This window comes from Phascolarctos cinereus, unplaced genomic scaffold (genome assembly GCF_003287225.1).
Source record: "Phascolarctos cinereus isolate Bilbo 61053 unplaced genomic scaffold, phaCin_HiC Scaffold_5;HRSCAF=322, whole genome shotgun sequence".
NCBI lineage: Eukaryota > Metazoa > Chordata > Mammalia > Diprotodontia > Phascolarctidae > Phascolarctos > Phascolarctos cinereus.
Window position 1 is genome coordinate 227495617 of NW_027555958.1, and position 13308 is coordinate 227508924.

The 13308-nt window shown below is 34.9% G+C and overlaps 1 protein-coding gene across 4 annotated transcripts in view; it reads left to right on the plus strand.

Moving 5' to 3' along the window:
* SUPT3H (SPT3 homolog, SAGA and STAGA complex component) overlaps positions 1 to 13308 on the plus strand; it is a 652600-nt gene that overhangs the window by 453416 nt on the left and 185876 nt on the right. For all 4 annotated transcript variants that reach the window (XM_078155335.1, XM_020993836.2, XM_020993835.2 and 1 more), the window contains exons 5-6: positions 5091 to 5181; positions 11840 to 11979. In XM_078155335.1, coding sequence (XP_078011461.1) covers positions 5091 to 5181; positions 11840 to 11979 — 231 coding nt within the window. The remainder of the gene's footprint in view (positions 1 to 5090; positions 5182 to 11839; positions 11980 to 13308) is intronic.

A 13308-nucleotide genomic window follows, 5' to 3' on the forward strand; every position in this document is an offset into this window, starting at 1 on the left:
CTTTTTGTGTGTAAGCCACCTTTCTTCCTTTCTTCTGTCAACATCTGTTATTTATTTACATGGCATTTTAAGGTTCAGGTTATCAAACATTTATGTGCAAGGCATTCTACTTCCTCAGAAGAACCCTACAAGTTAGGGTCTTACAAGTACAATTTCCCCCTTTTTACAGATCAGGAAAATGAGCTTCAGAGAACTTAAGTGATTTGCACATGGCCACATAGCTAAAAAGTGTTAGAGACAAGATTCAGATCCAGATCTGTCCTAAATGTGAACCATTACTCTTTCTTCACTAAGCTGCCTCATTGGCCACTCTCTAAGTGGCCACCAAACAAGAGCATCCAGAATCACGACAACCTTACCATGTCAAAGTCATGGCAAGTCATGAATACTTAATCAAAGAATACTTAATCCCAAGATTAATTGATTAATACAGAGATATTCCCCATCAAATGCCTTTCCCCACTTCTCATTACAATAAATCTTACAATCATGGTAAATTTCTCAAGACAATCAAACTTAGTTGCTACCAGAAGCCAAGTCTACTAGTGGCATTAAACATTTTTTTAAAGTCAGTGCATTCTATAGAGTTGTGTACAATTTACATGGAGAAAGCAGCAGTGTTCTTCCACTGCCCAATTCACTTGCATATCATGACATCACCTTCCTGATATCATGGTCCTCTTTGAGAACCAACAACAAACAACCTGTTAGTAGTAGCTGCCTCACTGGGGACCCAACTGGCCAGTTCCAGTTGAACAACACAGCTCTTTGCTTCTTTCCTTCCTTCCTTCCTTTTTACTCCCCCCTCTCTCTCCTTTCCCTCCTCTCCCTTTATCCATATAGGGAATATAAATTTTGGTTGCTGAAACCTCAAAAGATATCTTGGAGTTTACTTTTTTATGGACCATTCCTTAAACCCCAAATCACTCTGACTCTCATTGATTGGCTAACAACAAGTCCCAGCCCAAGCCTCACTTGGTCATTGTTTGGGTTCTGATGACTCAGAGTGACCATAAATATCAGCTGTTTCTGTTTGACCAGAAACCTCGAGGGTCTTCCCCTTCTGGATTGATTTTGTTTTTTGACTAGGTAAATTGTTTGCTCATTTTTTTACCTAGCCTTAATCACTGAATGGGCATTACTTCAGACAAACTGAGACCTGGGAAAGCCCTTAGCTTAAAAAAGCCAAGGTCTCTCATTACATCCTGGGCCATCTCCAGTCGTCCTGATCTTGCCACTGGACCCAGATAGCTCCAGAGTAGAGAATGAGCTTGGTGACTTTGCACAGCCCTGCCTCACTTAAAGCCAATTCACTCACATGTCATGACATCGCCTTCCTGATGTCACCATCTTCTTTGAAAAGGAAGGGCAAACAACAACAGCAGACAGTGTCCTTCCACTGCCCAAGAAGAGTATACTGGTCTTCTGAGCAATGAGGATCAGGGAGGGCTAGGATAGTGGCCAATTTTCTTATACTTCTTCTAGAAAGGACTAATGCTATTGGTACCTCTGGAATCCTCTCTTCATGCTCCATGCCTTGAGGAAAAATCCCCAAACATGTATAACATGCCTTCCTTCTACTTTAAAAATCTTCACCACCATGGTATAAGTTGTTGGAATTGTATAGGTCTTCACAGCTTGGAATAGTGGAGCAACTACTTTATGCCAATCCATGCCAAAAGACCTAAAATCTGCTGCCACATCTCTTTTATAAAGCAGGAGGCCACAACATCATCTGGGCTTCACTGGTTCATAAAAGGAACACTGGATGTGAAAACCACGAATTTTCATCCCGTTTCTCACTAGCCAGACACATCACTTAAACCTCCAGGAGGTTTTTGGTTTATTTTATTCCCTCACGTGAGAAAACTGGAGTAATAATAATGCCAGCCCTTCTTCTAGGAATGTTATGAGGATTGTTTAAGGTAATATGTATGAAAGCACTTTGTAAATTCTAAAGCATTATGCATTTTAACATTGACCGTCATCCACAGAAGTCCCTTCATAGCCATGCAGGGATTGCTGGGTGCCAAAGATAATGCTTTCTAAAATCACACACAGGGTGTCTGTGCCTTGTACTGAGCCAGTAGATGACTGGTGATGTAGATCCAAAAGAAGACCATTAGTTTAGCAGCCTAAACCAAGAAAATGCTACATGGGTATAGCCCAAGATTTTCCACACTGATGTACAGAGCTATGTAGTTTTTACTGCATTTTCCTCTTGTGTAGATATATTCTCTAAATGACCAAGAGAAATGGATTCAAGAAGGCCAGCATTTTCTTCTCAGGGATTTTTATTTTTAATATGTAAAGTGAAAGGATGGAAAGTTCATGTAACATATTCTTTAAGTTTGCATATGTCTATGTAGATCAAAAAATATGTTTCAAGTAAAATTATTACCAGCCTGTTGTCATGTCACACTTTTAGTTTGTATTATTTTTTCTCCTGTTCCTTCTCACAGAGTGTACTCTTAAAACAAAAAAGTATGAGAGTACTCCAGTGTTCTCCCCTGTGTGGGTATATCGTCCAGTGATGCAGCTTATACTCCACCCATGCCTGTTCATCTATGTGATTCTTGTCCGTGTTCCCCCATTACTTCGTCATAGGGAGTCTATTCAGCATATCAAAACAAGACCTCCTCTATTTCTCTGTATTTACCTAGTGAAGCTCATGGATTGTCCTTTGGTTGTCCTTTCATTCTTACACTGTGACCAGTCCCTCTTTGCCAGTCTTACATTTCTTTCATGATATGCTATTCCCCCTATCTGATTCCTTGTTTGTAATATTTAACAAGCTGTTTACACTCACCACACTCCTCTCCCCAGCCCTTTTAGTGTCTATCATTCTAACCAGGTATCATCAACTAGAATCTTTTCTAAAATATAGTTATAGCAGAAAAAGAACAAAGAAAATAAAATCCTAAGTTAAAAATAGTGGTTAAAGACAGCTTTTCTAGGAAATTCTTAGACTGTTTTTATAAGTAATTGCCTTGAACCATAGAGGTATAGGCAGGAACAGAAAGAAAAATTCCCAATTTCTTCTATGGAATTAATTAATAATAAAGATTATTCTTTCCTTATGTGAGGTTCTTAAACAGGGGCTGCATGATTATTCTCAGGTAAATTATAGAAGAAATCTTTTTGGGAGGGTAGGGATTTGACTAGATGCGCCTTAAGATTTCTTACATTTCTGAAATTCTATAGTTCTACGTATCTAATTTATGTCTATAATGTATAATATGGTAATATTCCATTACATTCATATACCACAATTTGTTTAGGCATTCTCTTATTGATGGGAATCCAATTCATTTCCATTCTTTGCTGCCACAAAAATATAAATATTTTGTTGTATATTTAGCCTGTGTTGTTATCAATTTCTTGCTTGGGGTATAAACCTAAAAATGGAATCTATGGATCAAAAGAGGACAAACATTTTAGTCAATTTATTTGCATAATTTCAAATTGTTATCCAAAGTGGTTGTGCTAACTCACAGTTCCACCAGTAATACACTTGTGTGTCTGTATTCCACAAGCCCGCGCACATTTGTTATTCCCATCTTTTGTCTTCTTTGCCAGATTTCAGGGGGCAAGGTGAAACTTCAGAGTGCTGTTTTGAACTGCATTTTTCTTATTATTAGTGATTTGGAGCATTCTTTAATATGGTTCTGTAATTCTTTTCTTTGTATCCTTTGTTTATCTATTGGGGACTTGCTTTTGGGTAGAGAGATATACATATATATAAATATGTGCATATGTATGTCAATTGTTTATATATTTTGATAGGAGAAATTTGATATAATATTGGGTTTTTTTCCCCATTTGATCACTTTCCTTCTTATCCTTAGGTACATTTTCTTTGTATAGAATCTTTTCAGTTTCGTATAATAAAAATTATTTGTTATATCTTTTCTAATTGCCTCTATACCTTGTTTGGTTAAGAATACATCTCTTACTCATAGCTATGAAAAGTATATGATCTGTTTCTCTTCTAATTTTTTATAGTACAATCTTTAATATAATATTAAGGTCATGAATCTAATTAGAATATATTGTGGAATATGGCAAGGTGTTGAGGCATACATAATTTCTTCCAACCTGCTTTCTAGTGTTTCCAGCACTTTTTTAAAAAAATCAAACAGGAAGTTCTTTCCTAAGTAATTTATGTTTTCTGGGCTTATCAAATTATTGAGTTGCATTGTTTTAGATTCTTCTTTGTCTAGTTGTTTCATTGATCTACCTCTCTTTTTAAACCAATACCAGATGGTTTTGATGACTGTTGTTTTATAATATATTTTGAGATCTAGAAGCATTATATGCTAGAAGTCAAGTTCTGCTTTATCCTTACCTCTTTTCATTATTTCTGTTAGTATTTTTGATCTTTAATTTTTCCAAATTGATTTCATTATTTCATTGAGTTGTATAAAGTGTCCCTTCGATGATTTGATTGGTATAACATTAAAACTAAATTAATGTTGTTTTTGTTATGTTGGTATGGCCCAGCTATGATCACTAACTATTCTTACAGATTTTTAAGTTGTTCTTCATTTCTTTAAGGAGCACTTTATAACTGAATCTATATAAGTATTTTGTGTGCTTTAATAGCTTGAGTCCCATATATTTGATCCATTTTGTAGTTATTTAGAGTGAGATTTCCCATTTTATTATTGCCTCTTGGATTTTATTACTATATAGAAATGATATTGATTTGGGGGGGTTATTTTGTATCTTATAACTTTGCTGAACCTATTGTCTCAAATTGTATCTTTGCTGATTTTCTGGTATTTTTTTAAGTGAACCATCATATCATTAACACTTAAGGATAGATGAAGTTTTAATGGTTACTTTGCATCCTTTTACATTATGTATGATGAGTCAGACACATTATTGTAAATGATTATTGCATGCAGGTTCGTTAATTTTATTTATCTTAGTAGTTTTTGCTAGCATTTCATTTTCTTATTTATGTACGAAACATATTACACATAACAGGCACATAACAATTATTTTAGTTGAATTAAATAGTTTATAATCATTAATATAATACTTTGTATAATCTTTCCTAATTGGTTTATATTTTTCTTTAATAGAAAAAGCTTAAAAGATTGCTGAAGTATATGTTTTTCCGAGATTACAAATCTAAGATTGTCAAAGGTATAGAGGAGGATGATCTTCTGGAAGGTAATTATATACACATCTTATGTATGCATGCACGTATATACCACATACACATACATACATACATATACATATACACATATACACATATACTGAGATAATAAATAACTGACATTTAATCATTCTTTATAGTTTCAAAGTGTTTTATATAGATTATCTCATTTGATTAATTTGTGCACATATATTTGAATATATACATTATATACCATAAATATAATGTGTATGTGATTTATATATGTATGTACTTTAAGATATTATACTTTAAGAGCCTTCAAAATATCCACTTAGCAGTTTAAACTTAATGTTTTCTGATTAAGTGACTTCAGAAATGGAAATATTTCCATTCTTCCTGTAAATGATAAGTGAACTGCTTAGTGTCAGAATTTCATGGAACTAGGAAATTGGTGTTTATTGAAAGGATAATTGATCTTAGTATGTATAATGCTAATGTGGCATCTATGATGAACAAAAATGTGTATATGTAAACCTTTGAATTCATTTGAATAGACATTTATTAACTTATTACCAATGATACTGGACATATTTTATGAAATAACTAGAATCTAAAGTCACTTAATTCTGATATATGACTGCTATACTCTTCCAGTACTGTTTGAAGTTTTAAAGGGATACATAAGGTATAATTTTAAAAATTTACCTTTCTTCCTACTAACTCAATTCAATTTTAAAGAACAATTTAGAGTTAGTTAACAATGGAGAATCAAACGGACAGAATCTGGAGTCTGACCATCTGAATTTAAGTCTTGGCTCCACTATTTACTACCAATGTGACCTTAACTCTTAGATATTTCTGGGGAACACTTTTAGATGCAGCATTTAGATTCACTTGACTTTTTCTTGGTTTTATTGAACTACTGAAGGAGTAAATGTGTTGTCAAAATATTAATATGACATTTTTTATACAAACTTAAAATCATTATTTAAAAATTTTGGTGTAAAGAAACTTTGCCCTAACCTGATTACAGTTCTGACCGTGACTTCAAATCTAATGCTCGGTCTACTATATGTTTCCTTCTATGGGTCTCAGTTTCCTCATGTGTAAAATAAAGAGATGAAATTCAGCTATCTTTAAGATCCCTTTCATCTAACATACTGTGATTCTTTAAGTTTAGGCATTTGAAAGTGTGTGTGTGTGTGTGTGTGTGTGTGTGTGTGTGTGTGTGTGTATAAAATAGACATGTTTCTAATTATAGCAGTTATAAAAGTCATCTTAGTGTTATAGATTTAAAGCTTGAAGGGATCTTACAGGTCATCTAGTTGGAGGATCATGAATCTATAGCTGAAAGGCACCAGAGACTAAAAGGCATTTAGTTCAATTCTCTTGTATCACAGATGAGGAAATAGGGGAGGGGGGCAGTGAGAAAGCTCACCCCCTATCACAGAGTTATTGATGACTGGGGAGACAGGACAGATCTCTGGTACTAACACTAGAACCAAATCTTCTCATTCCGAAGTCTGCTATGTTTTCCATTATACTACATTGCTCCATATCTGTTTTACTAATTTTAGGATAAAGGCAGAAATTATTTCATACTGTCAGGATTCTCTTGTTTATAGGCTTCCATTTACTTATCAGTCCTCAAATTTTGTTTCCGTTAGGTAAGATTGTATAATCAACCCTTCCTTCAAGGATACATATGTATGTATGTATGTATGCATATATATATTTTACATACATACATGTATATCAAATAGAAGTTATAAAAGTTATCAATTAAGAAATTAGTCTTGATAAAGATATTTAATAAAGATTTTGAGCAATTCTTAGCTTTCTTATTAATCTAAACTGACATAATCCATGAGGAATTATTTCTTTATTGAGCCAAGTTGAATATCAGGTAGCTAAATTATGTCATGTAAATTAATTGTTTTGAAAATGATTAGATCATCTCATACTTGGGGAGAAATCATTTCCCAGCAACCTTTGCTTCATAAAACTAATTCTTCTTTAGCTACAAGGTCATTCTCTTTTTGTTTTCATTTTGTTATTGAATAGTTTATTTTTAGAAGGTTTTTTTTAATTTAGATTTTATTAATGTCTTTTGTCTTTAAATCAGTCATTTCTCCTCCCTCCCCATTCAGATGGAATTCCACCTTGTCAGTTAATGAAAAAAAAAACACCTTAAAGATATCTGTTTCTGACAATGTATTCAGTATTCTGTTCTATTTCCCCACCTTTTTGCTATGAAGGACAATCATTCAATGTTCAACTTCCTTTAAGAAGTGGATTTTTGAGCAGCCATAAGTAGAAAATTCCTTAACAAAGTTATACTCTTTCGCTCACACCCTCCACTAAATACCATGATGGAAACAATTCCCTATTTATATAACTAGCAAAGTACTCTTTCCATGATTCTGGGACTTACCTGCTTCTGGAACCTTTGAAGCAGACAACCAATGAATCTCCAAGTGACCTTGTCACTAAAATGCAGAGTTACTTCATCCTCCTCTTCCTCTTTTCCAGTGTGCTTCATCATTCACACTGGCTACTAGTTATCTCAGTATCCTTTGTTTTTGAAAATTTGTGCCATAGCTAGTCTCAGACAAATCAATGCATTTCTTTCTCAAGAAACTATGTAGGAAAGTCTCATTCAGTTGAACTGCATCAATTTGGAGAGCATGATCCTTTAAACATGAAGGAGAGTGATGCTAAACCTGGCACTTCAGTGCTAATCATTCTTTTAAATGGAGAGGGAAGGAAATTCTGAACCAGTTAATACAGTAAGAAAGACATGAGAATTATTAATTTATTTAAGAAAACTTCTTTTCATGGCATCTTTTGCATATTAAAAGATTAGTATGCCAATCAAAAGTCACCTTTGTCTATTCATTCTAACCTAGCATTTAATCTCTCTAATTGGCCATATTTTGTTAGCCATTGTTTTGTGTAATAATACATACTTGGGGGGCAGCTAGATAGCACAGTGGATAGAGCACTGGCCCTGAATTCAGGAGTACCTGAGTTCAAATCCAGTCTCAGACATATAACACTTACTAGCTGTGTGACCCTGGGCAAGTCACTTAACCCCATTGCCTAACCAAAATAAGAATAAGAATAATAATACATACATACATACTTGGAAATAATAACTGCTTCCTTCACCCTACCTTACCCTCCTTTCATCTCCACCTTCTCCTATCCTCTGCCATCCTCTCCTTTTCCTTCCCTTTTCTTCCATTCTCTTTCCCCTCCCTTCTTCTCTCCTCTCCCCCCAATCCCTGTGTCTTGTCCCAGACTTCAAGCACAGCCATCACTGATTGGCACCTGATTGGCCCAGTCTCACAGTTAATCAACATAGAAGCTTTAACCTTCTCTGTTTATCCAATCTGAGCCAGTTGGCCGCTCCTTAAGCATCCTGGGGGCCCACTGGTACTCACCATATTGGTGCCAGATTTAGTATAGATATCTGATTGTCTTTAGCCCTACTGTAGGTCAGACAATCCACCAGCTTTATTATCCCTAGCAAGGGGTGAGGGAGCGCAGGGTGGAGGGAGGTAAATAAGTAATTATATAATGTCTACTGTGCTTAACACTTTTTACAAATACTATCTCATTTGATCCTTACAACAACATGTGAAGTGGGTGCTATTATTATCATCATTTTACAAATAGAGGTTAAGTGACTTGCCCAGGGTTACTCAGCTAGAAAGTGTCTGAGGCTGGATTTGAACTCAGGTCTTCCTAACTCTAGGCCCAGTGTTCTCTCCACTAAGCCACCTAGCTGCCCAGTATGCCTGTAGCAGGACCCCAGACATATACCACCATGTTTCTTTTTCCACCCAATCTCCCCTTACCTCCAACCCCCGTAACCCACCTTTTAAAAATAATTCTGATATATGATCTTAGGACTTTGGGCCTTGAAGGGACCTTTGAGGTCATCTCATGAAGCACCCTTCTTTTACAATAGAAAAAATAGAAGTCCAGACAGATGTTATGTCTTATCTAAGGGTCGTATTATTTAGTAACAGAGTAGCGATGGAAGATGTTTAGGTATCCAGTATTTTTCTGACTTCTAGTCCTATGTTCTTTCTATTCCCATTCATTTATATTAGTTTTCCTGTTAATTAATCTGACATTCCAGTAAGATGTAAGTTTCTTGATGGTTGAGATGTTCTATTTTTAATGTCCCTAGAATAGTGTTTTGTGCACAACAAATACTTAATAAATGTTTTTTAATCAAATTGAATAATTTAGAACCAGTAAAATAAAATATAGCTAGATTCCCTTCCAATTTCTTACAAGTGTTCTTTGTCCTCTGTAAAATAATTTTTTTTTTCCTATCCTGTCTGATTCTTCTTGAACCCATTTGGGGTTTTCTTGGCAAAGATACTGGAGTGGTTTGCCATTTCCACTCCAGCTCATTTTATATATGAGGAAACTGAGGTAAACAAGGTTAAGTGATGTGCCCAGGGTCGCACAGCTAGGAAGTGTCTGAGGCCAGATTTGAACTTAAGTTTTCCTGACCCAAGGCCCGGTGCTGTATTCATTGCATCATCCAGCTACCCCTTAAAATAAATTAGATGCGTACAATGCTCCCCCTTGCTTCAGGTTTTATCTCTTTTGATTCTCCCAGGAACTTCCTTGTTCCTCTCATACTCTTACAATTTCTTAACATCCTTTCTCTTCTAGAGTATAGATCTATTATAGACTGAGTAGAGATAGAGCCATTGTTGGTTCTGCTCTAAACCTACCACATTAAGTTTTTTTCTAATTGTCACCACTTGTAAATTAGTTATACAGAGAATCTTGTAACTTAGAAGTCTTACAAAGAGATATTAAATATATACCAGCTAACCTCTGATCTCAATATTTAAGGTGAAGATTGTCCACTTATTAACTTTTAATTGCTGAATAATGGAATCTTAGAACAGAAAGGAAACTTAGAGATTACAGAGTTCAGTCCCCTTCTTCAAGCCCCACCTTACTCCTTACTTTATAAAATATTAACAGTACAACACGTGGAAGTGATATGAGTCGGTCTTTATGATAAATGCATCCTTGGGTGATGCCATTGGAAAAGCTGAAGAAGATTAGAAATGCAAGATTTTCTTTTTCTCAGCATATGTGACTTCTTTTGACTTTGAAGCAAAACAGGTCAGATCTTTTCAGTTTAAAAAACAATTCATGAATCTGGTGAATGCCAGTAATTTGTGAACGCCAGACCTCACATATATCAGCCATGGACAGAAATTTTAAAAATATGTTTGAATGAATGAATTTATTCCAGATCACAGTTGGATCAGTCATAGATTTACATTGTAAAGGAAAAAATACCAGCCTTAGTTTAAGGAAAAATTAGGGACCTAATCTTACCCCAGACAAACTTTGTGACCACTGGGGCAATTCACTTAGTGTCTCAGAAACTCAGTTTCCTCATTTACAAAATAAGAATGTTACTTGTCATATCCCCAACACATGGTTGTTATGAGAAGAGTGCTTTATTAATCATTAAGGTGCACTATAAGTGCTACCTATTATTCTTTTTTTTAACTCACGCTATTTGGAAAGGCTTCCTTAGAAATCATCTCCCCTTATCTTACAGATTTTGGACATCCTTTTTAATCCCGGACACTTAGTAAATATAGAGGACCACCTGTTTCTTAGTATTAATATTATCTTACCCAGCCAGAAAACAAACAAATTTAGCACAATTGCAAATTTTAAAATGTATCTCTTTTTTTCAAGTTTTTGCCACATTCATTTAATTTCCACCTACATTGCTGCTTTCTGGAGCAGCAGAAAAGGGTTAACAAAGAACAAAGTCATGCTCAGGTTCCTAAAATCTAGCCATTGCTCAGATTCTTATAATCTAGCCAATTGCTTACTAATGTTCAGACTCCTTAAGAGTCTGCCCAATATGACAGATGTTCTAATAAACCTTGTCTTTGGCTGGAAAAAAAGAAAGAAAGAAAGAACAAAGTCCAAATGATGGTTTTCACTAATTTCCTCAGTTGTAAGATCTAAAATGGGCTTCAGTTTCCTCATCTGTAAAATGAATGGACTGAGTGTAGGAAATTGGTGGGACACAACTCTCTGAGGTCTCTTCTAGTTCTACATGTATGATTCAATGACCCTGAGCCTTAAAAACCAGTGAAATGTTACAGAACTGACTGTGCTGCCCAGCTTGAATTAGATCAAATCTGAAGATAGGCAGGGCTACATTTTGTATTGCCTCCATGTTCATGTAGATTCTTCATCTGTATACAGGCTCACAGGGAGCTTTACTAGTAAAGACTTTTATATGGGTAATAACTGGGCTTTACATTTGGACAAAATAATAACAGCAACAACAACAATAAAAAAAAAAAGGAGCAAAGTGTTCTGCAGACTTATGCAATTAATACTTTTCATATCCCTGTAAGGTAAATAGGTAGCAGGCCATGTTGTCACCATTTTATAGAAGAGAACTCAACACACTAAGTGATTTTTCCTGAGGTAAGAGTATAAAACAAGGAACTAAGCCAGTGCTGTTGATTCCTGTTCACTGATTTAGGAGAAAGACAAGAGCATCCTTCTTTGTAAAATTCATTTGATTCGGTTCCAAAAGGATTATGTACAGATTCCATATGGAATACTTGATTTTGTTTTTCAGAGTTGCTGACAAAATTATCTTTGTTTTCTTTTCTTATCTACATGAAGACAAATTCAGCAGCAGTAGCAATGTCAACAAAAGGCAGAAAATAGCCCAAGACTTCCTCCACTCTATCGATCAGACAGGAGAACTCTTGGCTATGTTCGAAGATGATGAGATTGATGACATTAAGCAAGAAAGAATGGAGGTACAGTATTTTCTCTTTTCTTCCCTTCTTAGTAGTATGTGTGTTGATAAGCCTAATGTTATGCCAGAAATTGATTGTTTACATTGATTCTTTCTTGTTTGCTTTCTCTTCTCCTCTCTCCCCCTACTCCTGTTCTTTATTTCTTCTTACCCTCCTTTTCACTGATTTCTTTTATCATCTTTGTATTGTCATTAATTTTCCATATGCCATCCTGAAGGAAAAGTAATTATCTCCATTTGCTTATCTTCTTCAAAGCGAAGAATTGCATCCAAGAGAATTTAAAGTGTATTCTATCAACTACTGCCTGCGTTCCTTTCTTGTGTGCATATGAGCAGCGTGGCTAGCTCTGTATTTAGTTAGTAGAATATTTCTGACTACTCTTTGCAGATAGATAGATAGAGAGAGAGATAGATAGAGAGATGGATGGATGGATGTGTAGGCCTTCCCCTTTCACTGCATAGACATTTCCCCTCCCCACATATCCATTCATATGTTTGTTCCCATAGCATGGTTGAAGATTATATTTACAAAGTCTTATGTATATACACATACAGACTTAAAAGTACTGAGATAGTCTCTGTTTTTCCTTGATACTTCTATTTTGCTCGTATCTTATTTTTAGATTGCATCAAAAAAATCTTCCTGTTTCCTTTTTTATCCCATTATGATCTTTTTTGACCTTACTGTATGAGTTATCTCAGTCTAGCATTTTCTCATTTGTTATTTTCTTCTGTTATTCTTGCTACTCCTCAATCCTCTTTTTATTTATAGTCTTCATCTATCTTTTCATCCAACCTGTGATCTGCTTATGTTTACTTCTCACTTTGTCTTTTCCCTTTGTACCCTTTTTTCTTATTTTTTCTCTAAGTCATTCTTTCACATTTTCCTAGATGAAAAATAATTGCATTTTTATCTTGCTTTAATCATAGAATACATTTCCTGCTGATCTTAAAGACAAGATTTCTTATATCAATGTCCTTTTTGTTAATTAAACAAGTTTATTCATTTTTCCTTTAAAAAACAGATATTATGTAAAAGGTAACATAAAGACGTCATAAAATATTAGAACTGGACAGGGCCTTTCCATTTCCCTACCCCACCCTTATTTTGCAGGTGATGCAACTGAGGTTTAGAAAAATAAAATGATTTACCTATGGTAACACAGAAAGAAAGTGGTGAGCCCAGGACTTATGGCTTCCATCCTGTTCTTTTTCTTAGAAAAATGTATTGATTCTCTTGTCACTGTGAATAGTATGCGTTGTGGTTTATTAATGACCATTTTGTAAAATGTATGTCTACTTTTTTAACCTAGTAGTTTAAAAAGAAACA